The following is a 27,640-nucleotide window of genomic DNA, read 5'->3' on the forward strand; positions in this document are numbered from 1 at the left end:
AAGAAATAAAGAGAGGAAAAGGGGTTTTTTGGCACTGGAATGTCAGACAGTTCCTCTACCGTTACGCTTTCTACACAGAACAGCACAGCACAGTGGCTCAGCTGTGCTGGGGTAGTCACAGCAGGTCTGAATGGAGCGGTGGGCCAGGCGGGGGGGGGGGGGGGCATGTGGGACATGGTGGGGCATGAGGGCATGGCAGGGCGGGGCATGAGGGCCAGGGAGGGTGGGGCTGTGGGCAGGGCAGGGGGGCATGTGGGTGGGGCAGGGTGGGGCATGGGGGCATGCAGGCGGGGCAGGGCGGGGCATGTGGGCGGGGCAGGGTGGGGCGTGTGGGCGGGGCATGTGGGCGGGGCATGGGGGGCTGTGGGGCGGGCATGTGGCGGGGCAGGGCGGGCATGTGGCGGGCAGGGTGGGGCATGTGGGCGGGACAGGGTGGGGCGTGTGGGCGGGGCATGTGGGCGGGGCAGGGTGGATTCGGGACATGTGCAGGACAGGTGGGGCGGGGCGCGGCGCGCATTGCGAGCAGGTGAAATATCCAGAGGATTGCCCTGCGACTCGAAAGGGCTGTGGCCGCCGGCGCAGCTTCAGGCTGCAGAGTCGTCTGCTCTCTTATTTCCCTGGCTGGCAGCTCGAGCTAGCGCCTGTACTGCACACCATCACGCGCAGCGCCGTCACCATCACAGGCGCAGCGTTTCACTCATCCCATGGCCCGCTGAGCTCAGCGCCTGAAACACACCAATCACAGCGCAGCGCCGTCAGAAACACCAATCACAGCACAGCGTGGTCACAAACACCAATCACAGCGCAGTCAGAAGCACCAATCACAGCACAGTCACAAACACCAATCACAGCACAGCGTGGTCAGAAACACCAATCACACCGCAGTCAGAAACACCAATCACAGCACAGCACAGTCACAGTCACAAACACCAATCACAGCACACCACAGTCAGAAGCACCGATCAGGTTCATCAGCATGATTTCCTTTAAGCAGCTGGCGGGGGAAAGGGGGCGGGGCTCGGCTCACCATCAGCTGCTTCTGCACGCGCTGGTTCTTCTCGGCCTCAGTCAGGCGGTCCTCCTCGTTGCGGTGGTCGTTGATGCCCTCGTTCTGCAGGTCCGCGCTGTACGTGCTGTTATTCTCTTCGCTGTCATCCTGGTCATCCAGGTGGTCATACATGGGGGGAGGAGGGGGTGGGGGCGGGACCGTCATCACCATGTGCAGCTCCTCCTTGGTCTTCACCAGGTCCTCCTGGGCCTCCTGGGCCTGAAGGGGGGGTCAGGATCAAAGATCATCAGCACTGACCAAGATAACCAACTCTGCACTCTGCTGCTGGCTGAGACACCTTCATTAGTTCTTAACAGGAAGTAAATTGGACATTTAAAAAACTAATTGCTTAGATCCAAGCTGCTTCATTAGGCTACACTTCCTGTGTGCATGTGCTACACTTCCTGTGTGCGTGTGCTGTACTTCCTGTGCGTGTGCTGTACTTCCTGTGCGTGTGCTGTACTTCCTGTACAAGTGAACTGTACTTCCTGCGCATGTGCTGTACTTCCTGTACACGTGTGCTGTACTTCCTGTGTGTGTGCTGTACTTCCTGTGCGTGTGCTGTACTTCCTGTGCATGTGCTGTACTTCCTGTACAAGTGAACTGTACTTCCTGCGCATGTGCTGTACTTCCTGTACACGTGTGCTGTACTTCCTGTGCAGGACTCACCCTGTGCTGCCAGGTGTACGCCTCCTCCTCCTTGCGCTTCTTTGCATCCTCCAGCAGGGCGATCCTAGCAGTGTGCTCCGCCAGCTCTGCAGCCTGAGGGAGAGGGAGGGAGGGGATGAGTGTGGCTGTTGGTGGGTGTAGGTGAGTGTAGAAGGTGTAGGTGGGATAAGGTGTGTGTAGAAGCTGTAGGTGGGTGTAGAAGGTGTAGGTGGTGTAGGAGGGTGTAGGTGGGTGTAGAAGGTGTAGTTGGGTGTACAAGGTGTAGGTTGGTGTAGAAGGTGTAGGTGGGAGAAGGTGTGTATAGAAGCTGTAGGTGGGTGTAGAAGGTGTAGGTGGTGTAGGAGGGTGTAGGTGGGTGTAGAAGGTGTAGGTGGTGTAGGAGGGTGTAGGTGGGTGTAGGTGGTGTAGGTGGGTGTAGAAGCTGCAGGTGGGTGTAGAAGGTGTAGTTGGGTGTAGAAGGTGTAGGTGGGTGTAGATGGGTGTAGAAGGTGTAGGTGGTGTAGGAGGGTGTAGGTGGGTGTAGAAGGTGTAGTTGGGTGTACAAGGTGTAGGTGAGTGTAGAAGGTGTAGGTGGGAGAAGGTGTGTGTAGAAGCTGTAGGTGGGTGTAGAAGGTGTAGGTGGTGTAGGAGGGTGTAGGTGGGTGTAGAAGGTGTAGTTGGGTGTAGAAGGTGTAGGTGGTGTAGGTGGGTGTAGAAGGAGTAGGTGGTGTAGGAAGGTGTAGGTGGGTGTAGAAGCTGCAGGTGGGTGTAGAAGGTGTAGTTGGGTGTAGAAGGTGTAGGTGGGTGTAGATGGGTGTAGAAGGTGTAGGTGGGTGTAGAAGCTGCAGGTGGGTGTAGAAGGTGTAGTTGGGTGTAGAAGGTGTAGGTGGTGTAGAAGGTGTAGGTGGGTGTAGAAGGTGTAGGTGCTGTAGGTGGGTGTAGAAGGTGTAGGTGGGTGTAGAAGGTGTAGGAGGGTGCAGAAGCTCACCAGCTGCTCCTGGCTCTTCAGCTGGTCCGCCGCCTGTCTGGCCAGCTCTTCTTTGGCCAGCAGAGCAGCCTGACGCTCCGCCTCCAGCCGAGCTGCGTCCTCCTCCGCCCTCCTCCTCTCCTGGTCCAGCACCACGGCCCGGTGCATCTGCTCCTGCAGGTCTGTAACACACACACGGTCAGTACTGCGGGTCTGTACCACACAGGGTCAGTACTGCGGGTCTGTAACACACACATGGTCAGTACTGCAGGTCTGTAACACACACATGGCCAGTACTGAGGGTCTGTAACACACACACGGTCAGTACTACGGGTCTGTAACACACACACGGTCAGTACTGCGGGTCTGTAACACACACGGTCAGTACTGCGGGTCTGTAACACACACACGGTCAGTACTGAGGGTCTGTAACACACACACGGTCAGTACTGCGGGTCTGTAACACACACATGGCCAGTACTGAGGGTCTGTAACACACACACGGTCAGTACTGCGGGTCTGTAACACACACATGGCCAGTACTGCAGGCCTGTCAACAAACAAAAAAGGTAAGTAGAGGCGTAAAATAGAATGAACTGCCAGGAAACCCCAAGCAAAAGGCCCCTAATACACTATATTCCTGAAGGCACATTCCACATAGCCATAAGATGAACACCACAGCCTGTATGCCATTACCCAACTGCATACTTAAGCATTTTTGTTAAGGAATATGAGCATGTCTATGTGCTTTGGGTCAGTCTGGAGTGCAGTCTGCTGAAGGCGAGACCAGCAGCTGAGAAGACGCACTCAGATGGCACTGATGTTCCAGGATTGAGCAAATTACGTTTGGGTAATGCAGCCAATCGAGGGAGCCGTGACTCGACAACTTTCCACCAGTCGAGGGGATTTGTGTCTAATGGCAAAAACGTTTTTCTAATGAAAAATCTAATTGCCATGTTAGGTTATTCATTGAAATGGTTTATTGAAATTTAACCATTCAATCAATAAACTTAATTAACATTCTTATTAACAATTAACATTTAACATCCCTAATAGACAGACATGCTATATGTATGAAAGTAAAACTAGCCGCACCAGAAAAACTATAGGAACATTTCTGTGTTGGCAACAAAAACTGATGGATTTTAAAATAACTAAACAGAGAAGGAATCACCTGTTACTAAGCGCCAGCAGCAAGCGTAGCTACTCTGAAAGGTTTAAAGGTGAACCTCCAGGATAAGGACTGTGCTGTAGATAAGTGGGGTGTCCCGTGGGTAACGGGGTCCCCTGAACCCACTCCTACCTTTCTCCGCTTTCTTGGTCTTCTCCTCGAACTGGTACAGCCTCATCATCAGCTCCTGCTTCTCTCTCTCCATCTGCTCCTTCTCTTTCTCTATCGCCTCTCTTTTCTTCTTCTCGTTCTCCAGCTGGGCTCTGCAGATAAGAGACGATGTGAATAGAGAGTGACGTATCCCAGCTCACTAATAAAGGCATGCACACACACACACACACACACACACACACACCATACACACACACACACACACACACACATACACACACACACACACACACATTAACACACACATACATGCCTGACACACATTCACACACACACACACACTCACACACACACGCGCACTCACACTGACACACACACACGCGCACTCATTCACTCACTCTCACTCACACACACACACACACACACACATTAACACACACACACACACTATCATTGACATGCGCACCAGCTTAACCACATCACACACACACCCAACACCACGTGCAAGCCAGCGGACATCAGGTGGGCGGGGCCAGCAACTCAGTGGGTGAGTGCAGGCGGGGCCAGTGCAGGTGAGGGCAGGCCAGCTCAGGTGAGGGCGGGACCAGCACAGGTGAGGGCAGGGGCCAGTGCCTCAGGTGAGGGCGGTAAGGCCAGCTCAGGTGAGGGCGGGACCAGCTCAGGTGAGGGTGGGGCCAGTGCAGGTGAGGGCGGGGCCAGCTCACGGCTCAGGTGAGGCCAGGCGTGCTTTTCTGGGTGCATTGCTGCAGTCCCAGCCAGCCTGAGGCGGGCCAGTCAGGTGAGGCGGGCCAGCTCAGGTGAGGCGGGGCCAGTGCAGGTGAGGCGGGCAGCTCTACCTGCAGGTGAGGGACCAGCGCATGGTAGCGGACAGCTCAGGTGAGGTTGCCCATGCGGGTGAGGCTGCAGCTCACACCGCTTCATTAATGCGCAGGCGTGGGCTGCGCGAGAACAGGAAGTCCTATGGGGGGGGGAGCGGGGGGGGGGGGGGAATAAAATAAAATAAAACATGTCTGCTTTCATTTCATAATTCGTCCTCCAGAAAAATCATCTAATTCAGTCCATAAAAGCACCTGAGAGAGAAATTACTACAAACTGCCCTCAAATGATGGTGTCCGTTAAGCTCTGCTAACACAACACAGAAAGAAAGAGGGAGGGAGAGGAAGCATGGGTGGAGAGGGAGGGAGGGAGGGAGGGAGGGCAGAAAAGTAGAGGACAGCAAACAAGAGGAGATGAAAGAAAATGAGGGATGAAAAGAGGCGCAGAGATGACAGAATGGGGAACAAACAAAGAAAGGGGTGTCAGAGAGAGAGAGAGAGAGAGAGAGAGGGAGGGAGGGAGGGAGGGAGGGAGGGAGGGAGGGAGGGAACAGGCAAAGGGCAGAGATGGAGAGATAGAGGGGAGAGATGAGGGGACGGGGGGGTCAGGAGAGGTCAGAGAGGACCCTCCAGAAGGGCAGTGAAAGGTTGCCATGGTTTCCATCACCATGGTTTCTGTTTCCAGTGCTTCGGCAAATCAGAAGCAGCACACCACACTCGGGGCTTCTGAAACTCGCCGGTTTATCAAATTAAAGCCACTTCCTGTGAGCCCTTTCTCCCTGGACAAAATGGCTGCCGTTAGAGCGGGCCTTTACCGCCAACTCCCCTCAGAACGGCCCGCTGCTCGGGAACGCTGCCGGGAACACACACACAAAACACTGCACGATGAGCTGCAGGGGCGCAATGGGGAACAAACAAAAAACTGCACGCAGAGCTACAGGGGGCGCGCGGGAAACACACAGCAAAACACTGCACGCTGAGGCTGCAGGGGGCACTGCCGGAGATACACAACCCAAACACTGACACGCCTGAGCCTACAGGGCGCTGCGGGAAACACACACACAAAACACTGCACTCCTGAGCCTACAGGGCTGCCGTGGCGGGACCACACAAAACACTGCACGCCTGAGCCTGCAGGGGGCGCTGCCGGGAATACACACACAAAACACTGCACGCCTGAGCCTGCAGGGGGCGCTGCCGGGAATACACACACAAAACACTGCACGCCTGAGCCTGCAGGGGGCGCTGCCGGGAATACACACACAAAACACTGCACGCCTGAGCCTGCAGGGGGCGCTGCCGGGAATACACACACAAAACACTGCACGCCTGAGCCTGCAGGGGGCACTGCCGGGAACACACACACAAAACACTGCACGCCTGAGCCTGCAGGGCGCGCTGCCGGGAATACACACACAAAACACTGCACGCCTGAGCCTACAGGGGGCGCTGCCGGGAATACACACACAAAACACTGCACGCCTGAGCCTACAGGGGGCGCTGCTGCACCACAGCACCGCAGTCCCAGTCAGCGAAGCTGCTGTGCTCAGGGACAGGAAGCTGGGTTAACCCAAGGCATGCTGGGATAAAATCAGTGGCAATGGGGCCTGCTTCTGCCCTATCATGTTCCAAAGGAGGACATCATTCAATGAATGTGGATTTCCAGCTTTTCCAGACTTCTGAAGCCTTATTCGCTGCTCATGTGCTGTCCGCGGCCAATCAGGAGCGGGCAGGCCACGCGCCCAGGCATTGGGCAGAAGCAGACAGGGTTTGGTTTCTCTGCGCGGTTATGTGATGCCCGCTGAACCGCGGCACAGCCGGGTCGGGAGGACCTGGGGGAGTTCGGTCAACATGCGGCACAAACGAGAAGATCCCCACTGTGGCAGAGGGAGGTAATCACTGTGCATAAAGCCAGACAGGAGAGGGTGTGTGTGTGTGTGTGTGTGTGTATGAGTGTGCGTGTGCGTGCGTGCGTGCTGTGTGTGTGTGCGTGTGTGTGTGTGTGTGTGTTGTGTGAGTCTGTGAGAGTGTGTGTGTGTGTGTGTGTGCGTGCGTGCTGTGTGTGTGTGTGTGGTGTGTGTGCGTGTGTATGATGTGTGTGTGCGTGCTTGTGTGTGTGTGCGTGTGTATGAGTGTGTGTGTGCGTGCGTGCTTGTGTGTGTGCGTGTGTGTGTGTGTGCGTGCGTGCGTACTTGTGTGTGTGTGTGTGTGCGTGTGTGTATGAGTGTGTGTGTACATGTGTGTGTGTGTGTGTGTGCCTGTGTGTGTTTATGAGTGTATTCTGTATTGTGGAAGGTGGGGATGGGCCAGCTGCCAGGTTTCTGTTGACACTACTAGATTAAGCGGATGATACGGCTGAGCTGTGGGGGTGGGGCAGGGGGACGGGGGGACGGCAGGGCCTTGTCGAGTCTGACACAAATATTACTGAGGTATTTTTTTCTCCCATAAGAATTTAATCACTGATTATTCCCATGCATTCTGCACCACACAGCGCCGACACCGGTCCAACCTTTCTGGATGTTTCTTCAGCTGGTGTGTGTGACTCGTGGGAAAGGGGGAAATTCAAAAGTAAAAAGTCTTATCTATTTTCTATTGACCATATAAGGTCATACCCCAGTGACATCACAGTCATGTTGGGCTGATCACTGTCTTGCTTTAGAATTTCCTGGATTTCTCACTGATTCACACGCTCTTCACATTCAAACGGCAAATTTTGGAGCCCCACACACTGAACAGCCTGTCTCTACTGGGCCCCACACACACTGAACAGCCTGTCTCTACTGGGCCCCACACACACTGAACAGCCTGTCTCTACTGGGCCCCACACATACTGAACAGCCTGTCTCTACTGGGCCCCACACACACTGAACAGCCTGTCTCTACTGGGCCCCACACACACTGAACAGCCTGTCTCTATGGGGCCCCACACACACTGAACAGCCTGTCTCTATGGGGCCCCACACACACTGAACAGCCTGTCTCTATGGGGCCCCACACACACTGAACAGCCTGTCTCTATGGGGCCCCACACACACTAAACAGCCTGTCTCTATAGGCCCCCCCCCACACTCAACAGCCTATCTCTATGGGGCCCCACACACACTAAACAGCCTGTCTCTGTTGGGCCCCTGAGTCTACGGGGCCCCACACACACTGAACAGCCTGTCTCTACGGGGCCCCTGAGTCTATGGGGCCCAGCACACACTGAACAGCCTGTCTCTATGGGGCCCCACACACACTAAACAGCCCGTCTCTATGGGGCCCCACACACACTGAACAGCCTGTCTCTACGGGGCCCCACACACACTAAACAGCCTGTCTCTATGGGGCCCCTGAGTCTACGGGGCCCCACACACACTGAACAGCCTGTCTCTACGGGGCCCCACACACACTGAACAGCCTGTCTCTACTGGGCCCCACACACACTGAACAGCCTGTCTCTACGGGGCCCCTGAGTCTACGGGGCCCCACACACACACTGAACAGCCTGTCTCTATGGGGCCCCTGAGTCTACGGGGCCCAGCACACACTGAACAGCCTGTCTCTACTGGGCCCCACACACACTGAACAGCCTGTCTCTATGGGGCCCCTAGTCTAGGCCACACTGAACAGCCTGTCTCTTGGCCCCTACTACGGGCCCACACACACTGAACAGCCTGTCTCTATGGGGCCCCTAGTCTCGGGGCCCCACACACACTGAACAGCCTGTCTCTACGGGGCCCCTGAGTCTATGGGGCCCCACACACACTGAACAGCCTGTCTCTACGGGGCCCCTGAGTCTACGGGGCCCAGCACACACTGAACAGCCTGTCTCTAGGGGCCCACCGGCACACCTGTCCTATGGGCCCCACACACTGAACAGCCTGTCTCTAGGGGCCCCTGAGTCTACGGGGCCCAACACACTGAACAGCCTGTCTACGGGGCCCCACACCACTGAACAGCCGTCTCTACTGGGCCCATCGTACATGAGACATGACTTATGCTTCTTGTCGTTGAAGGAAATGTTCCTGATTTCACTCCAGGGGAAGCCGATCTTTGGGGTCAGTCTGAGGAGGGAAGCAGGGGGGGTTTAGGGTGCCAGTGTACATGAGTACATGACTTTAGCGTTATGTCCACACACCCACCCATGCACGCACGCACCCACACAAAAACGCACATACGCACACCCACGGGAGAAAAACTTTTAAAAACACGCTGTGAAATCGCAAAGCAAACGAGAGGCAAAATGGGCAGCCGAAGGAATCCAGTTCTGCCTGATTGCGTTCTGAAACTGCGTCGGTTGCCAGGTTTGCTTACATTTTTAGCGGTTTGCCTGACGGTTCATGTGCCTGCCTGCCGCTGGTCCCGCTGAGGGGGGGGGCGGGGTACGTGGGCAGGGAGTCAGAGAGGCATTGGCGTGACTGAGCGAGCATGAGCGGCGGTAGCTAACAGCGACGCTAACCAGCTCGACTGCGCTCCCCCAAACGCACCAGGGAGCGCCGAACCCTGGGCTGGGACACGCCGCCATTGTTCCCACGATCACTCTCACGACCTCGGGCCGCGGCACAAGTGTGACATCATCATGGCTGGAAGGGAGGAAGGAGGCAAGGACAGCTCCAGGGCCAGACCGCGCGTGGGCGGCCATATTGGGCCCAGGGGCAGCCAATGGGGACGTGGGTCTGTGGGGTGGAGGAGCCCCGGGGGTTACGCGGGTGAGTCTGCACCCCGCCATCGGCTCGGCCCTTTTTGGTTACCCCACATTCTTCAGTGCCGCACAGCTAGAAAAACCAGTCGCGTCGTCATGGTTACAGCAGAACACTGCGGGAGAGCAGCGCTTTCATTATGAGTCAAAAACACACAGTGCGCTCTCTCTCTCTCTACGTCTCCCTCACTCCCTCTCTCTCTCCTCGCTCGCTCTCTCTCTCTCTCTCTCTCACTCTCTGTGTCTCTCTCTCTCTCTACATCTCCCTCCCCGCCTCTCTCTCTCTCTCTGTGTGTCTCTCTCTCTCTCTCTTCTCGCTCTCTCCTCCCCTGCTCTCTCTCTCTCTATCCCTCTCTCCTCCTCTCCCCGCTTCTCTCTCTCTGTGTGTCTCTCTCTCTACGTTCCCTCCCTCCCTCCCTCATTCCCCCTCTCTCTCTCTCTCTCTACGTCTCCCTCCCTCCCTCATTCCCCCCCTCTCTCTCACACACCATTTCTCTTACTCTCTGACACACCTCTCTCTTTCTGTCTCAATCATTGCTATCCATTTTTTCCACAACTAAAACATGCTTAGTTTTATGCAGAAGTCATTAATTTATGCAAGTTATATAATCTGTCCCTCTCTCACTCTCTCTCTCTGCAATCTTCCATTCCTGTCCAGTGTGTGAGAGCGCAGAGTCCGTTTCCACAGTCCGGGTCACACACGGAGTCACTTCCGCAGATTCCTCTGCACAGGAGCCAGAGCTGAACGTAACGTAACGTAATGTAATGTATATAAATATTAATCTGCAGTGCTGCATTATTAACAGTGTGGAGCAGTGGCTTTCCTCCTCTGTGGGCTGTCAGGGGGGGGCAGCACTGGGTGAACGCTCGATCGCACGCGTAGCACACCTGAATACTGAGACTTATGGGAAGTTTGAGGAGCCTGGGGGCAATGCCCTCTCGGGTGGAGGGGGGGGGGGGGAATGTGTACGGGGAGGTCACTGCCCGAGGGAGCCGTGACCCCAGCGGGGGGGGCATCCTCTGGCACACTGACCCCAAGAGAACCCGAGCGACCGTACGATTAGGGACCACGACTCCGACCCCGGCCGGGCAGCTCAGCATCCGGGGCTTGGCTCCAACCGACCCCACCGTCAGGTATGTGTTAAGGCTCTGTTCCAGTGTGTGGAAGGGTTAGGGTCTGGTATGTGTTAAGGCTCTGTTAAGGTTAGGGTTAGGGTCTGGTATGCGTTAAGGCTCTGTTAAGGTTAGGGTTAGGGTCTGGTATGTGTTAAGGCTCTGTTCCAGTGTGTGGAAGGGTTAGGGTCTGGTATGTGTTAAGGCTCTGTTAAGGTTAGGGTTAGGGTCTGGTATGTGTTAAGGCTCTGTTAGTAGGTTAGGTGGAGGTGTTAGCTCTTGTCTCGTTGTGTCGTATGTGTCAGCCTCCAGGTGTGAGTTAGGGTCGTCTTGTTAGGTGTCTGTGTGGAAGGGTTACGGATCTGGTATGTGGTTAGGACTCTGTTCCACGGGTGGAAGGGTTAGGGTCGTGATGTGAGGCTGTGTTAGGTTAGGGTTAGGGTCTGGTATGCGTTAAGGCTCTGTTAAGGTTAGGGTTAGGGTCTGGTATGTGTTAAGGCTCTGTTCCAGTGTGTGGAAGGGTTAGGGTCTGGTATGTGTTAAGGCTCTGTTAAGGTTAGGGTTAGGGTCTGGTATGCGTTAAGGCTCTGTTAAGGTTAGGGTTAGGGTCTGGTATGTGTTAAGGCTCTGTTAAGGTTAGGGTTAGGGTCTGGTATGTGTTAAGGCTCTGTTGCAGTGATGAGCAGGTGTTCAGTACTCACTTGTCCTCCTTCTCGTAGATGTTCAGCCCCAGCGCGTCCACGCCCAGCCACAGCTCCGTCCCCTTCTTGTTCTTGATGTCGAAGTAGTTCACCCCGTACATCTCCAGGTCCTGCGCGATCTTCAGGTACTCCACCATGGCATCCTCTCTGGGGATCACAGGACCAGGGTGAGAGAGGGGAGTGTGAGTGTGAGTGTGTGAGTGTGTGTGTGTGTGCGAGCGTGTGTGCGTGTGTGTGTGTGTGTGTGTGTGTGCGAGTGTGTGCAACCAGTGACCCAGCTTATTAGATCCCAATCCTCACTACAGGGTTGAATGTGGCAGGGATATGACAGGCAGGGTAGATTAGAGCAGCTCATTGGCTGCACAGGCCATAAGCCCCGCCCACTGCATGAACTCACTTGAGCATCCCGTGGTGCTCCTCGTGCCAAACCTGAATCCGCTCCTCCCACTGGTCCCGGGAGAGGTTGTGCTGCTCCAGCACCCTGAAGGGGGAAAGGGGGAGAGAGGGAGGGAGGGGAGAGAGGGGAGAGACGGAGAAAGAAGGAGTCAGACTTTATAAACTCGGGTGCTGACTTCCTGTCATGTTCTTAATCCCGGTCCGGGGTCGGGGGTCGGGGGTCAGGGGTCGCGGTGGCTCACCGCTGAGGGAGCAGGCGGTCGGAGGTCAGGTATCCGGTGCGGTGGACGTCCCGGGAGAAGTCGCCGAACTTGGCCTGCACGGCGTAGGAGGCGAGCAGGACGGCTGTCTCCGGGGGGCAGTAGACCTCGTCGCTCAGGATGCCCTCCTTCACCTGCAGGAAGAACAGCTTCTGCGTCACCTCCTGGATCAGCTCCTCCGACACGTCCTCCGGGAAGAACTTGGCCCGAAACTTAAACTGCAGCGGGTTCTCCTTCTTCACGTCCTGGGCTGAGACCTGGGGGGGGGAAACAAGGGGGTTTTAACTACTCCACAGTGTCCCAAAACCACCAGAGCTCAGTTTAACACGTAATGAACACAGGTAAGCTCCCTGTCCCATCTAAGGTCTGAAAGCTGTTGAACTGTCAATTTTCTTTGCTCAGGTTTTTTCACAAATTACCTTCAGGGCAAGACAGGTTTCATTCATTCATTCATTCGTTCAACTCCATGTCCCATTCATAGGTCTCGACTGATGTAATTTCATTCGGTGCCAGTTTTTTACACAACCGTGGGATGACCTGACTGGCAGACCAGAGGTTTACCATCAATCACCGGCTGGCAGGTCCAGAGTCCGAGTCTCACTCCGACGCTACAGGAGATCCAGAGTCCGAGTCTCACTGCTACAGGAGTATTCCAGAGTCCGAGTCTCTCACGCTACAGGAGATCCAGAGTCAGAGTCTCACTGCTACAGGAGATCCAGAGTCCGAGTCTCACTGCTACAGGAGATCCAGAGTCTGAGTCTCACTGCTACAGGAGATCCAGAGTCCGAGTCTCACTGCTACAGGAGATCCAGAGTCCGAGTCTCACTGCTACAGGAGATCCAGAGTCCGAGTCTCACTGCTACAGGAGATCCAGAGTCCGAGTCTCACTGCTACAGGAGATCCAGAGTCCGAGTCTCACTGCTACAGGAGATCCAGAGTCCGAGTCTCACTGCTACAGGAGATCCAGAGTCCAGCTCTCACTGCTACAGGAGATCCAGAGCCGAGTCTCCACTGCTACAGGAACAGAGTCCAGACCATGCTCACAGGAAAGATCGATCCACCATGCTACAGGAGATCCAGATGGCCGAAGCTCTCACCTGGCCACACGGAGATCCAGAGTCCAGACACTGAACATGAACAGATCCAACCGGCCCTCACATGGAACAGAGCCTAACAATCCAGACCATCCATCCACCGAACAACCTGTGCAGCCAAACCAACCTGCCAACGCCAGACAGATGCCAGACCATGCGGCCCATCCACACACTGGAACAGAGCCTTAACAGATACCAGACCATGGGGCCCATCCACACACTGGAACACTGCCTTAACAGATACCAGACCATGGGACCTTAACAGGGTGAGCCACCCAGCAGCATCTTAGCTCTTTACTCTATGATGTGGCCTTTCCAATTTCTATAATTCATTAAGTACAGTAAGAGGAACAACAAGTAAGCTTAGACTGATTTTAGCAGTAGGACACACAGATGTCTACGCACTTCTGGTTTCCACACGCCCGTTTAACGCAGTACTCAGTGAAAGAGCGTCATGTTTTTGTTTTATCGGGCGGGGCTTGCAGGCCGGTGTGAAGCGCTTTTCCCGCTAATCCCGCCCCGGCTCCAGGCTCCGGCCCAGCGCAGAGAGGCACATTCCCTGCGCGCTGCCCGGCGTTCCGGGCGTTTCCTGACGGGGCTGAAAGGGCCGGGAAGCCAGCGGAACATTCCGGGCCGGGGGGGCAACATTCCGGGCCGGGGGCGGAGGTATTGTTCTGGGGGGTGAACCTGCTGCATCAGCAGGACAACACCCCCACAGCCCCGAAAGAAGTCAGCTGGGAGGCCGGCATACCCCCCCGCCACCCCCTATCCCCCGGCCCACAACCCACAATCCTCTCTGTGCCACACCGCCTGTTTTTAGTTTTGTATTTCACACCCAACATGAAGCACAAAACTATTATCAGTCTGCAGCAGGCAGGTCATTCAGCGGAGTGGTGTTCACAGCCGCAGAACTACCGGCCTCCTTCCCATCAGGCCCTGGGGCAGAACCTTACCTTCTTATCCAGTTTGAGCCAGGTTAGGTAGTTCTTGCTGTCGGTGTACTGCAGCCCGAAGTACCACACCTCCCGTAGGCCGATGGTCTTCACCACCTGAGAACCGCACACAGGAAAAACTCAGGTGAGCCTCACCTGCATCCGCCCAAATAAGGAAACAAACGGGGGCATCTTACTACAGCTTAAAGAAGCGAATCAAAAACAAACAAAGCCAGGTCCAACGGCGAGAAAAATCAGCCGAGCGGGCGTTTCTGATCAAGATCATTATTCCGAATTTGGCCCGGCATCTCTCTGGCAGAGGCCCGTATCCACGGTGACGAACAGGCGCATAGCTCACATTTTTATGTCAGTCTTTTTTTTCCCTCCATTGTCGTAATTCAGGTTCAGCACCTTGCTGAAGGGGAGGAGGGTGCAGTGCTCCACCCAAAACTGCCTATCCCATAATCCTCCCTCTGCACCCACAACAGCATTAGCAAAGCCAAAATAAACTCTCAATCTCAAATGTTAAAAAAAACCCTGTCCTGTCAGGCCCTGTGGTGGTCTGTGAGGAGGGAGGGTGTTTGGGGGGAGGGGGCTCTGACTGTTTGGGGTGGGGGGGGTTTACTGAGTGAGGCTCTGTCAGCATGATCGAATGAGTCAAGACAGAGTCCTTCACTGGTGGCAAGTAAGACATCAGCCTTCCAGACTCCGTCTCACGCCACTACGGACACTGATGGCAGCCAGATTGTCCGTAGACCCACCACCCACACCCACTCGGCCAATCCCACTCCCATCGCCCATCCACACCACTCGCCCACCACAGCTCCTCGGCCATCCAGCTCCCGCCAATCACAGCCCCGCCAACCCACAGCCACGCCAATCCACAGTCCATCGCCATCCACGCCACGCCATCCACTCCCGGCCCAACACCCCGCCCATCCACAGCTCCCTGCCCATCCAAGCCCTCGCCAATCCAGTCACCCGCCATCCACGCCTCGCCCCCACCCCCTCACACTCATCGCCACACGTCCTCGGCATCACGTCCCAGCATCACAGCTCCACTCGCCCAACCACTCCCGGCATCCACTCCTCGCCAATCCACCATCGCCCCAGCTCCATCGCCACCAGTCCCCTCCGCATCCCGCCCCACTCGCCCCAAGCTCCATCTCAGCCCAATCCACACTCCACTCCGGCCCAATCCCACAGCTCCCACTCCGGCCCAATCCCACAGCTCCCACTCCGGCCCAATCCCACACTCCCACTCCGGCCCAATCCCACAGCTCCCACTCCGGCCCAATCCCACAGCTCCCACTCCGGCCCAATCCCACACTCCCACTCCGGCCCAATCCCACACTCCCACTCCGGCCCAATCCCACAGCTCCCACTCCGGCCCAATCCCACAGCTCCCACTCCGGCCCAATCCCACAGCTCCCACGCCGGCCCAATCCCACATCTCCCACCCGGCCCAATCCCACATCTCCACGCGGCCCAATCCCACATCTCCCACGCGGCCCAATCCCACAGCTCCCACTCCGGCCCAATCCCACACTCCCACTCCGGCCCATCCCAACTCCCACTCGCCAATCCACATCCCTCCGCCCAATCCCACATCACTCGGCCCAATCCACACTCCCACTCCGGCCCATCCCCATCCCGAATGCATACATTTGTCTTCTAGAAAGCAATTCACGGTGTAATCGGGAAAAGCATGAGGCGATCAGTCGCCTCATGCCCGCTCCCACACCGCTGCCTCTACGCCGCCTCCCACACGCTGCCTCACGCCGCCTCCCCACACCGCGCCCCTCGCCCCTCCACCGCTGCCCCACCGCCTCCCCACACCGCTCCCACACCTGCCGTACACCACCTCCCACACCGCCTCCACACCGCACGCCTCCCAACGCCTCCACGCGCCTACCCCTCCCACACCGCTGCCCTCCACGCCTCCAACGCTGCCTCCACGCCGCCTCCCACACCGCTCACGCTCCACGTCCCCACGCCCTCCACGCTGCCTAGCCACCTCCCACACCGCTGCCTCAGCGCTCCACACGCTGCTCCACGCCCGCCTCCCACACGCGCTCTCCACGCCCGCCTCCACGCGCCGCTCACGCCTCCGCGCCAGTCTCAGCCTGCCACTCGGAGCACACTGCGTTACTTACTCGCGACAGCCTCCCTGCTACAAGCGTGTCAGCTATGAGTCACCGGCCAGGCACTCAGCGGCCGAGCCCAGTTTCATCAGGTTACCAACCCCCCCCCACCCCCCGCCTAACAACAACTCATATTAACCCCCCCACCCCACCGCCTAACAACTCATACTAACCCCCCCAAACCCACCCACCTACCAACAACTCATACTAACCCCCAAACCCACCCACCTAACAACAACACCACCCACAACTCATACTAACCCCCCAAACCCACCCGCCTACCAACAACTCATACTAACCCCCCCAAACCCACCCACCTACCAACAACTCATACTAACCCCCCCAAACCCACCCACCTACCAACAACTCATACTAACCCCCCAAACCCCACCCACCTACCAACAACTCATACTAACCCCCCAAACCCACCCCCCTACCACAACTCATACTAACCCCCCAAACCCACCCACCTACCAATCCCATATAACCCCCCCACTAACCCCACCCACCTACCAACAACTCATACTAACCCCCCAAACCCACCCACCTACCAACCAACAACCCCCTCACACTAACCTACCAGCGCAATACCCCCAACCCCACCCACCTACCAACACCGCAGCCAAATCACATATAAACCCCCCAGCCCCACCCCCTCCTTTCTAACACCATTGCATTTGCCAGCAGTGTGAAAATGAATGAGGTGCTTTCAAAGTCCAGACCCAGCACAACAACTGCAGAGCTGAAGTTTCAACCCCCCCCCCCCCCCCCCCCCCCCCCCCGACATTATTCCAACTGCTTCTCACCTGTAATTAAACGCTTCAGGACACAGGACACAATCACCCTATTCATTAAAGCATACTGCTGTGAGCACGTAGAGAGAGAGTGAGAGAGAGAGAGAGAGAGAGAGAGAGAGAGAGAGAGAGAGAGAGAGAGCTAGGGGCAGGGGCCTTAAGGAGTGCTTTAATCCAGCACTGTCTCTCGCTGTAGAGCTGTTTGAGATCTGCTTTTATTCCCGCTCGTTATGAAGAGCCTTTTCCCACATATGAAAACAGTCTGGACAAGATGGCCGCCCGTGGGATTACAGTGAATGCTACTGAGCGTTTAGGACAGAAACCGGGAAAGTTCCAGAAAAGTCTCTCTTCAGGCCTGTGTCCTGACCTGCAGACACAGCACTGAAGGCCTGGCAGCCAGCCACAGGTGAACCACAGAGCACTCACTGGTAAAACAGGTGAATGATGAAGGATTCATAGGTAAACCACAACAGGTGAGTAAGAGAGCATTCACAGGTAAAGCCACAGCAGATGAATAAGAGAGCATTCACAGGTAAACCTGGAGCAGGTGAGTAAGAGAGCATTCACAGGTAAAGCCACAGCAGATGAATGAGAAAGCACTCACAGGTAAAGCCACTGCAGGTGAACAAGAGAGCATTCACAGGTAAACCTGGAGCAGGTGAGTAAGAGAGCATTCACAGGTAAAGCCACAGCAGATGAATGAGAAAGCATTCACAGGTAAAGCCACTTCAGGTGAATAAGAGAGCATTCACAGGTAAAGCCGGAGCAGGTGAATAAGAGAGCATTCACAGGTAAACCACAGCAGGTGAATGAGTAGCAGGTGAATCACAAAGGTGTGAATTCCTGGCAGAAGATGAACTCATTCAGCAGCTAAATGTCGAAACTAAGGAGAGGCATGGGTGTGATCCTGACTCACCAATCAGCATGCAGATTAAAGGACTGACCCACCAATCAGCACACAGACAAGAGGACTGACCCACCAATCACCACACAGAGAAGAGGACTGACCCACCAATCACCACACAGAGAAGAGGACTGACCCACCAATCAGCACACAGATGAGGACTGACCCACCAATCAGCACACAGACAAGAGGACTGACCCACCAATCAGCACACAGACAAGAGGACTGACCCACCAATCTGCACACAGACGAGAGGGCTGACCCACCAATCAGCACACAGACAAGAGGACTGACCCACCAATCAGCACACAGATGAGGACTTTCCCACCAATCAGCACACAGACAAGAGGACTGACCCACCAATCAGCACACAGATGAGGTCTTTCCCACCAATCAGCACACAGACAAGAGGACTGACCCACCAATAACCACATAGACAAGAGGACTTTCCCACCAATCAGCACACAGACAAGAGGACTGACCCACCAATCACCACACAGACGAGAGGACTGACCCACCAATCAACACACAGACGAGAGGACTGACCCACCAATCACCACACAGACAAGAGGACTGACCCACCAATCACCACACAGACAAGAGGACTGACCCACCAATCAGCACACAGACAAGAGGACTGACCCACCAATCAGCACACAGACAAGAGGACTGACCCACCAATCAGCACACAGTTTCAGTGAAACAGCAGGGCGTGGCTCGGGTCGGGTCGGGTCGGGTCGGGTCGGGCTGGGCGTAGGTAAGAGCGGGATAGGGGCTTATCTGGGGTGTGTTTACAGAGTGGGCCGACACAGTGAAGGGGGTGGGGGCCACACCTGGATTCCGGAGGGGGGGGGCGGGGGGCAGCAGGGTGGGTGAGTTCAGCAGTAAGGCGTGTGACAGATAGCGGCCTGCGGTGGGGGGGGGAAGGAATGCGATGGTCAGGCACCGTGTTACTCACTGCGTCTGGCACCCTCCCTCCCGCACCCTTCCACAGAGCCAACCACACACACCCAATCAGAACACGACCGACCACACGTGCCCAATCAAAACCAGACTGACCACACATGCCCAATCAAAACCAGACTGACCACACACACCCAATCAGAACACGACCGACCACACGCGCCCAATCAAAACCAGACTGACCACACACACCCAATCAGAACACGACTGACCACACGTGCCCAATCAAAACCAGACTGACCACACACACCCAATCAGAACACGACCGACCACACGTGCCCAATCAAAACCAGACCGCAGGTATTGGAGGGGAGCCTGAAGTCTGTGTGAGCCTGGGGTGAAGCCCGTTCCACTTGCACAGGCAGCCATCACAGAAACACAGCATCACAGAAACACGCCAGCAACTGCAGAACCCTGAGGGCCACGCCCACACCAGAGCCACGCCCTCCCCAAAGCCATGTTCTCCCAAAGAAATGCTAGCATGGTAAGAGAAGGTGAGCGCAGGTGAGCGCAGGTGAGCATGGGGGAACAGACCTGGTCGAACAGCTGTTTGCCGGTGGTGCTGGGCTGCACGGCAAACTCCAGCTCGGCGTCCATGGTGGTGACGCGCACGTTGACCTGCAGGGGGCGAGAGAGAGCGCAGTCAGAAAACAGGCTGAGGTTTAGGTCACAGGCTAACAACCGGAAACTGATCTGAACCAATCAGCTCAATGCAGAACCAGGCCCTCACACACACACGCACACACTCACTCACCCGCTCTCTCTCTTACACACACACACACACACAAGCACGCACACATGCACGCGCACACACATACGCACACTTTCTCTCTCTCTCACACACACACACACACAGAGTAGGGTCATGTGACAGAGACGTCTCCTGTAAAGGTGAGGTTGGGGTCACACCTCCCCACTTTCAGAAGATAAGACTCAATGAGTAACTCTTTCAGAAGGAATGTTAACAGAACGCACTTTCACAACATCACAAGAACAAACCAGTATCTGCAACTCAATACAGTGCACATTTCAACACTGAAGAGTAACACTCAAACACTTCCTTGTTGACTGTACCAAATACCAAAAATTCTTTTATGTTTCACTGTAGATAAAGCATAAATTGTGGGCAGTTTTATTTCATACAAACTAGTGACCGCTTAAAGAAGAGTAAACAAATCATTTGGACTTTTGTTCACGTGACCTCATTTTCTGTTTTACAGAGAAAATGTGCAGGTCTGAACACCTCACCCTCCCCCCCAACTTCCTGTGAGTCACTCACATTCATCACCTGTGGACTTCGAAGAAAAAAGTATCAATTTATAAATATCAACAAGAAATTAATATAATATAAACCAAATTTGAAATGAATAAGTCACCCCTGTGGGTTTGCCGCTGATTTCAGGATTTGATCTCTATCCCCGAGTCATGGAACGGGCCCGTGGATCCGAACAGACGACCCACTGCTGCTGTTCACTGTGCTTCACACAGAACAGCCAAGAGAAAAGCATTCATCCTTCCATCCATGAAAGGGACTGACCAATCAGAAAGAAGCACTAGACCAAGGGATTCCCTGTGCCTGTCTGTCTGTCAAACAGAAAAATGAGATAACGCACTAAGAACTGAAACTGATAAGGCACTGAGAACTGCGACAGGTACTTCTCTCCACAAACAGAAGTTCAGACTTATAGTGAGCTTTTGGTTTACAGGTGTAAAGGTGTAGAGGTGTAGAGGTGTACAGGTACACAGGTTTACAGCAGGCACAGAAAGACACTTCCCCATCATCCAATCAGAAGCCGGCAGTCACCTGAAGCCAAACCTGCTAAGGTTTGGTAGAGATTCAGAACCGGAAAATGTTGTAATTACAGAATGGGTGGCTTTTCTTCCTAGTTTTGTCACAATAAACAGGAGTCTCTGGTTCCAGGTTCACTGCAGATGGGGTTTTCCGGTTTTCAGTTCCTGGTTTTGCCAATGGGCGTGGCTTGTGTCAGAGGGGGCGGGGTTATAATTGTGGATCAGTCTTATCGGTCTCCGAGGCGGGATGTGCTGTATTCCCAGGAGACACAGAGGAAGTGGGCACGGTGTGTGCAAATATGAGGCCATTCTGGTTTCTGCGGGTTGGTGAAAGACACAAATGACCCAAAAGGGCAACGATGTCATCGCCTGGGAACCGGCGGCCATTTTGGCTCTGCTGGCCCCCGATATGAAACAGTGCAGCTGAAACACAGGCCTTTTAATGCCCGACACTGCAGCGAGCTGAACAACAGGCAGGGGACAGGAGCAAAGAACACAAAGTGTGTGTGTGTGATCGCATGCATGCAAGGGTCTGTGTGTGCGCCTGCGTGCATGAGAGAGACAGAGTGTGTGTGTGTGTGTGTGTGTGTGCGCGCGAGCGCATGAGTGTGAGTGTGCGTGCCTGCATGCGTGCGTGCGAGAGAGAGAGAGTGTGGGTGTGTGTGTGCGCAAGTGCATGCGTGTGAGAGAGTGTGTGTGTGCCTGCGTGCGTGCGTGCGTGCCAGAGAGAGAATGTGTGTGTGTGCGTGTGGGTGTGGTGATTGGTACTGCTATGACTACTGAAATTCTCAAATAGGCCGAATCACGCAGTCAACTGGAACCCGGGTTTTTGCGGATCTTCCCCTTGTGACCGTGGTATGCAACAAAAAAAAGCCTGCAGGAAACAGTATCCTGGGGGGGGGAAATAAGACAAGGCTCCCTTTCAGAAGAGCCCCCCCCCCCAACAGCTCAGCTACACACTGAATGCTAATGCACCAACACCCCTCTCTGTACACCCCTCTCTGTACTCTCTCTCTTCTCCATCTCTCCCTCTGTACCTACACCTCACTCTCTCTGTACCTACACCCCTCTCTTATCCATCTCTCTCTCTCTCTCTGCACACCTTTTCCCACAATTCTAAAGTTGACTGTTGGTGTAGAAGCACGATAGCACACGGGGAAGTATCAAATGGTCATTCCAGACCCCCCCCCCCCGGCTAGAAACACGAAACACCAGTCTCAGCCCTGTCCCAAAAAACATAAAACATAACAGGCCACAGGCTGCACCCCTTCCCCCCTCCCAGAGGAGGATTCTCTGACCAACAGAGAACCTGCGACATAAACACACCCATCATGAGGACCGTGGGCGGAGTCAGGCGTCATTCGCACAGTTTAATTGGCCATGCTTGAGTGTGGGCGGAGTCAGGCGTCATTCGCACAGTTTAATTCGACGCTCACGCTGTGCTGAGAGACGGGCGGTGGTGGCGAGAACAAAACCTGCGAAACCCGCGACAGTGAGGCTGCGCTCACGCCAACGTGCTGACGGACGCGCGGACGGACCGCTGGGCCGCGGAGAGGCGGGGGGGGGGGCCACGCCCGCTCCCTGTTCCTGTTAGCGGCTCCACGCTAACGCCGCATCTCAAAGGCAGGCGGCACTTACAGCCGATCCGCTGGAGCCCAGAGAGACTCGCAGAGCAAGCGCGAGCACGCACCCCACTTACACCCCTGGACATTTACAAACACTAACACGCACCCCACTTATACCCCTGGACATTTACAAACACTAACACGCACCCCACTTACACCCCTGGACATTTACAAACCTAACACGCACCCCACTTATACCCCTGGACATTTACAAACACTAACACGCACCCCACTTATACCCCTGGACATTTACAAACACTAACACGCACCCCACTTATACCCCTGGACATTTACAAACACTAACACGCACCCCACTTATACCCCTGGACATTTACAAACACTAACACGCACCCCACTTATACCCCTGGACATTTACAAACACTAACACGCACCCACTTATACCCTGGACATTTACGAAACACATAGCAATGCCCCACCTGAATCAACCTGAGAGCATTTACAGTGCACTACACGCACACGAACTTCATTACGCATGGAAGTTTACAAACCTAACCACGCACCCCACTATGACCAGACATTTACAAACACAACACGAGTCCCATTTTACTACCCTGCATTGTAACAACACTGACACGCCTCCCTCCCTGACATTTACAAACACTAACACGCACCCCACTTATACCCCTGGACATTTACAAACACTAACACGCACCCCACTTATACCCCTGGACATTTACAAACACTAACACGCACCCCACTTATACCCCTGGACATTTACAAACACTAACACGCACCCCACTTATACCCCTGGACATTTACAAACACTAACACGCACCCCACTTATACCCCTGGATATTTACTGAAGAACACGATGGCAATGCCCCACCTGGGAATCAAACCTGCAGCTCAGTCCAGTTCCCTACCGGCTGCACTACACTGCAGTCATACTGAACTTCATTTGCAGTAGAGTAAGGTTGTGTACTGAAACCTGGTACCACTATGGCACCGGTTCCCATATGACCAGTACTTACTGAACCAAATCACAACACAGGTGTCAGTTTACGTTTGAGCTCTGCTATTGGCTAAATCTAGATTCCCACCGCAGGTGAGTCGTCCTGCCCTCCTGCCTGCCAGGGCAGATTTAGGGAGACCCAGAGCACTTTTCTGGGGCTTCACAGCGTTCCCCTCTGGGCTGCCTCTGACAGCTAATAGCACCAGAGAGTTCAGCCACAAGGCCGAACACCAGCAGACACTCAGATATTAGTGCTCTGCAATTAATCAAAAAAGTCAGGCAAAAAAATAATAATAAATCACATCGTCTGATGGCTGAGTTAGAGCAGACAGCTAACGGGCTGAACATCACCCGGCTGGTTAGAGGACGCCGACCACCTCAGTTTAAGCTCCGCCCCCCTCGGGCACCATGTTGGGTGCAGCTGCTCCTGTGCGGTCTTTAAACAAGGCTCCCCGGAGATGAACAGGCCTCAGACCGATCAATTATTCAGGCGAACAAATGAGTGTCACAATGAGCTTCAGACGCGGAACAGAAAAGCCCGAACAGGCGGATCAAAGCCACACCTGTCGCAGAGACGCGCGGCGAGCGCGGGCTGCCACAATAACCCGCGCGCCAACGTCAGCGGACTCCCAACACGCCATCCCAGAGTGCACTGCACACCTCAGAGAGCCGCCAGGAAGAAGCCTTCGTGACAGAACGCACTCGTCTTCCTCGCTCTCTACACTGACAGAATTAATTACACAGAATGAGCTTCTGAGTCTCGCTGCTGAATGTGGGCACCCTTCACCAAAACTGCTTTTCCAATCTTAACCAATCAATGCGTTTCAAAGTTCAGACCCCTCCCCCACCCTTTTAAATATTTTAACCATAGTGAGAATCCATGCCCCCGCCCCCCCCCCATGCTTCAGTAGTGTCCGTAAAGTCTGACTCACAGCCAGTGAGCTCATACAGCATTGCCACTGAACCAGTGCACCGGCCCGACCCCTACAGCCCCTGGAATGACACAGATCCATGTTCTGAGGCCAACCTTCCCCCCGTGTTCTATCATTTTAACACGACTGGCGTAGGAGGTGGGGACGACGACTTTGAATCCCAAATCTTTATTGATATCAGATCACCAAACGCAATAAGCCCCAACGTGGCGCTGATGCTTACGGATCTCACGGGCGGTCCCCGTTCGGTAACGGACCGTTCCCCGTTCGGAAACGTCAAACCCGTCGTCTGGTCCCGATTTCTTTCATCCAGCAGTAATGGGAAAGGTGAAAGGTCATTCCTGCGCCCCAGTTCTGCATTTTTAAAGCCAACGTCAGGCTCTATACCACTGCACTTATAACTGAGCGACACCATGCCATTAAGCAGCCACCACCAGTGATGACATCACTGCCATGGCAACGGGCACAACAGCACAAATGCCACACGAAACAGACCAAAAACAAGCTCAGAACCTCAGGCTCCAAGTCCCACAGCTAGAACATAGCTCCAAGTCCCACAGCTAGAACATAGCTCCAAGTCCCACAGCTAGAACATAGCTCCAAGTCCCACAGCTAGAACATAGCTCCAAGTCCCACAGCTAGAACATAGCTCCAAGTCCCACAGCTAGAACATATTGACTTGAGGAAAAGATTTCAACCAAGTGTCACAGACCAAAAATTATTCTTTTCAAAACCAACCCCCCCAAACTGTAACGGTTTATCGATAAGCCCACCTTTGATTTCAACACAGAATATTCAGCAGGGCAGTTTGGTGACACGGGGACATCTTTTACCATTATATCTGCATATCTTATTCGTCACTCAGATGTCATTTGTGTCTCTGAATTGAAAAGAATGAAGGTGTCATAAGTGATTCACTGCCATTCCTCTGCAGGACTTGGTGACAATTAAAACCCTGTCTTTGAAGGACCGCCTGCACCGCATTGTTTATAATGGGGGAAAATATGAACAGCGCAACAATGGAGCCATTTTTACAAGTGAGCAGCAAAAGCTAGGCCAGACAACCGGGGCCTAAACTCTGCAATAAACTCACCATGTGTATGTCTGGAAACAACATGCGCCACAAATAAATCATGAATCACAGAAACTTCATTATTAATGAGCCACAATATATACCCTCTTTACCTTTAAACTGCACTCTGTAAACTAGTGTCTGAAAAGTTATGCCAAACAAACCCACTCAAATTCATCACTGTCTGGATCTGAACATCCATGAGTCGCCTAGTCTACCATAAAAGTGAAGAATGTCTCTCCTAATTCAGGAGCTAAAAAGACTGGTTAAAAGAGTGTTATCCAATTAGTGGAATGCCAAGTTTATCACCATTTTTTATTTGTTAAGTAACCACCCAGGAGCAGATATTACGCAAAAGTCAAACCTTTTTAAGCACGAGTTTCCCTGTTCAAAACCGGAAAAAAAGATCCTTCCCGTATGATTAGAACAGTATCTTAACCACCGTTTCGCTAACGCCACTGGCATTTCTGGATTACATACAGCATACAGTAAGAAGGCCCACATATACGTACGTACATATACTTACTATAAGTAACCATATACTTACTGGTTTGGGCATTTTGGGTCCGTTCTCAAAGTCGTAGCAAAGGTCTGGAAAACTGTCGTTCGATACTTCAGGCAGAAATCTGTCTGCACCACCTTCCGCTGAAAGAATAGAGAAAAGAGGAGGAACGAGTTTCGCACACCTTGGCGAGGACAGACTGCCTACACCTTCTTTAAACGCCTGTGCGAGAGAATGAGCGCGTTCGGATTCCGGGTGTATCTATGAATCATTATTAGATACCTGATTAATCACGGCCTCACCCATGGGCGAAAAAGCCAGAGTATCCGTGCAATATTTAAATTTTTAAAAGTCTGTCCGTCCCCACCCTTTTAAGGAACCCCGGCGAGACTAAACTGATGTTATTAAGGGAATAGCTACACTAAACGAACAACAAATCCAGTCCCTATCCGTCGGTTCTGACACGCAACAGCAGTATCCCATCGAGAACGCTGTTAGAGAACAGCAGTCACTGCACCTTACTAATTTCATAATGTTGAAGAGGAGCCTAGAAATATTTGCAAAATGCTTATTTCTTCTTTACTGGTCTGGTTAGCCATGTTCCATAGCACTGGAAATAAACTGGCCAGATAATTACATACTTTAACTCGTTCGTTTGTATTCATTTATTTTTAGAGTAGGCTACACGTCAAATTCAACTTCGTGGCTTGCTTCTGCTATGACTATCTGGAAAAAAATGCATCGCACAATGAAATGTGAGAAGCTAACAGATTTTTCCACTTTGAATAAATATCTAGCAATGGAACAGGCACGAATCTCTTCTACTGTCCAAACCAGATTTCAAACTTCACCGGTTGATCTGGAAAGCACTATCTATCCCTCTGCCACGTTTGTCGAGCCCAAAGCATGGCTTTTCTAGTTAAAATCCCAAAAATCTGGCAAGCGATTTAGTTTTTCCCCCCGCTTTCTTAAACAAACAAACATTCAAATCGGCCTCGTTGGCTAGCTCGGTTTCTGCCGAGTGCTCCGTTTAGCCAGCGAGCCACATCCCTCAGTAGGCTAATCCTAGGAACACCTGTTGAGAGATTTTCTGTTTCAGATCCTAAATCTCACAACAAGTGCAAAACAAAGCAGTTCGCTAGAATCCCGTATCGGACTGTGCACTAAGGTTACCACAAATGTTTTAACATTTTTAGGCGAAACTTTTTTTCGCTGGTCTTACCAGGGCAGGTATGGTTTTAGCGGCGTCGGTGTTGACGAGCAGCCGCGGAAACTCCCCTCGCTCTGCTGGAGTCGCGCAATATGGCTGACCTTCGCTTTGTTGCGCTTTCTGTTCATTTCTACGGCCCCGCAGCCTCGGCGGCTTCCCGTTTGTCACCGTCAGGCTGACAACAGCGACTCCTGCCCGGGACCCGTACCAGAGCAAGCTGCGTTTGAAAAATAATGATCACATTCACTATTACTGTCTTAGATCACACTTTGCCAGAGCGGCTGGCACACTAAACATTAATTGTAAAAAAAAGGCCCATTTTGCTTTAAAAAAATAAAAATAAATAAATAAAAGTTCAAACAGTTTTCTCGTGTTTTCTTCTCACTTTTTTCTTTAATGACTGATAGCTATTCGCTGTGCTTTTTCCCTTTTTAATCACTGGGTTTTAACACTGGCCTACTGTTTTATTATTTCCTCTCATTGTTTTTATTGTGTTTTACTTTTATAGTGCTTAGTTCTTTGAATTTTCTTTGTGTTTATTCTATGTATAATTTCCTTTTGTATATTGCTGTTCGTTCTTCTCTTTTATGCTGCTTTTATTGTACCCAAAGCTTTGTGCAATCTCAGGCCCATCTTTAAACGCCAGTAATGCCTTACTGTGTAAAGATCAGTTCTATACAATACCCGGTTGTAACAGGATTCGTGGTAGCTATAGGAAAAACCTCTACCTATATCTTCTCATCTGGGAACTTTTATATTTTGGCCCGTGGGT

The 27,640-nt window shown here is 53.5% G+C and overlaps 1 protein-coding gene across 1 annotated transcript; it reads right to left on the reverse strand.

Annotated features, from left to right (window-relative positions):
• Positions 1-934: 934 nt before the first annotated feature.
• On the reverse strand, positions 935-27,081 carry ezrb (ezrin b). Its single transcript, XM_064341268.1, has 12 exons — positions 26,881-27,081; positions 25,704-25,801; positions 19,298-19,381; positions 13,980-14,075; positions 11,915-12,189; positions 11,674-11,757; positions 11,277-11,423; positions 8,733-8,827; positions 3,967-4,140; positions 2,685-2,845; positions 1,718-1,810; positions 935-1,267 (listed from the first exon to the last, which is right to left on the reverse strand). Exons 2-12 carry the CDS (start codon positions 25,713-25,715, stop codon positions 950-952), a joined length of 1,539 nt encoding a protein of 512 aa, XP_064197338.1. The 5' UTR covers positions 25,716-25,801; positions 26,881-27,081; the 3' UTR covers positions 935-949.
• Between the last annotated feature and the right edge of the window lie 559 nt (positions 27,082-27,640).

The sequence above is a fragment of the Anguilla rostrata genome, chromosome 6 (genome assembly GCF_018555375.3).
Source record: "Anguilla rostrata isolate EN2019 chromosome 6, ASM1855537v3, whole genome shotgun sequence".
In the NCBI taxonomy this organism is placed as follows: domain Eukaryota; kingdom Metazoa; phylum Chordata; class Actinopteri; order Anguilliformes; family Anguillidae; genus Anguilla; species Anguilla rostrata.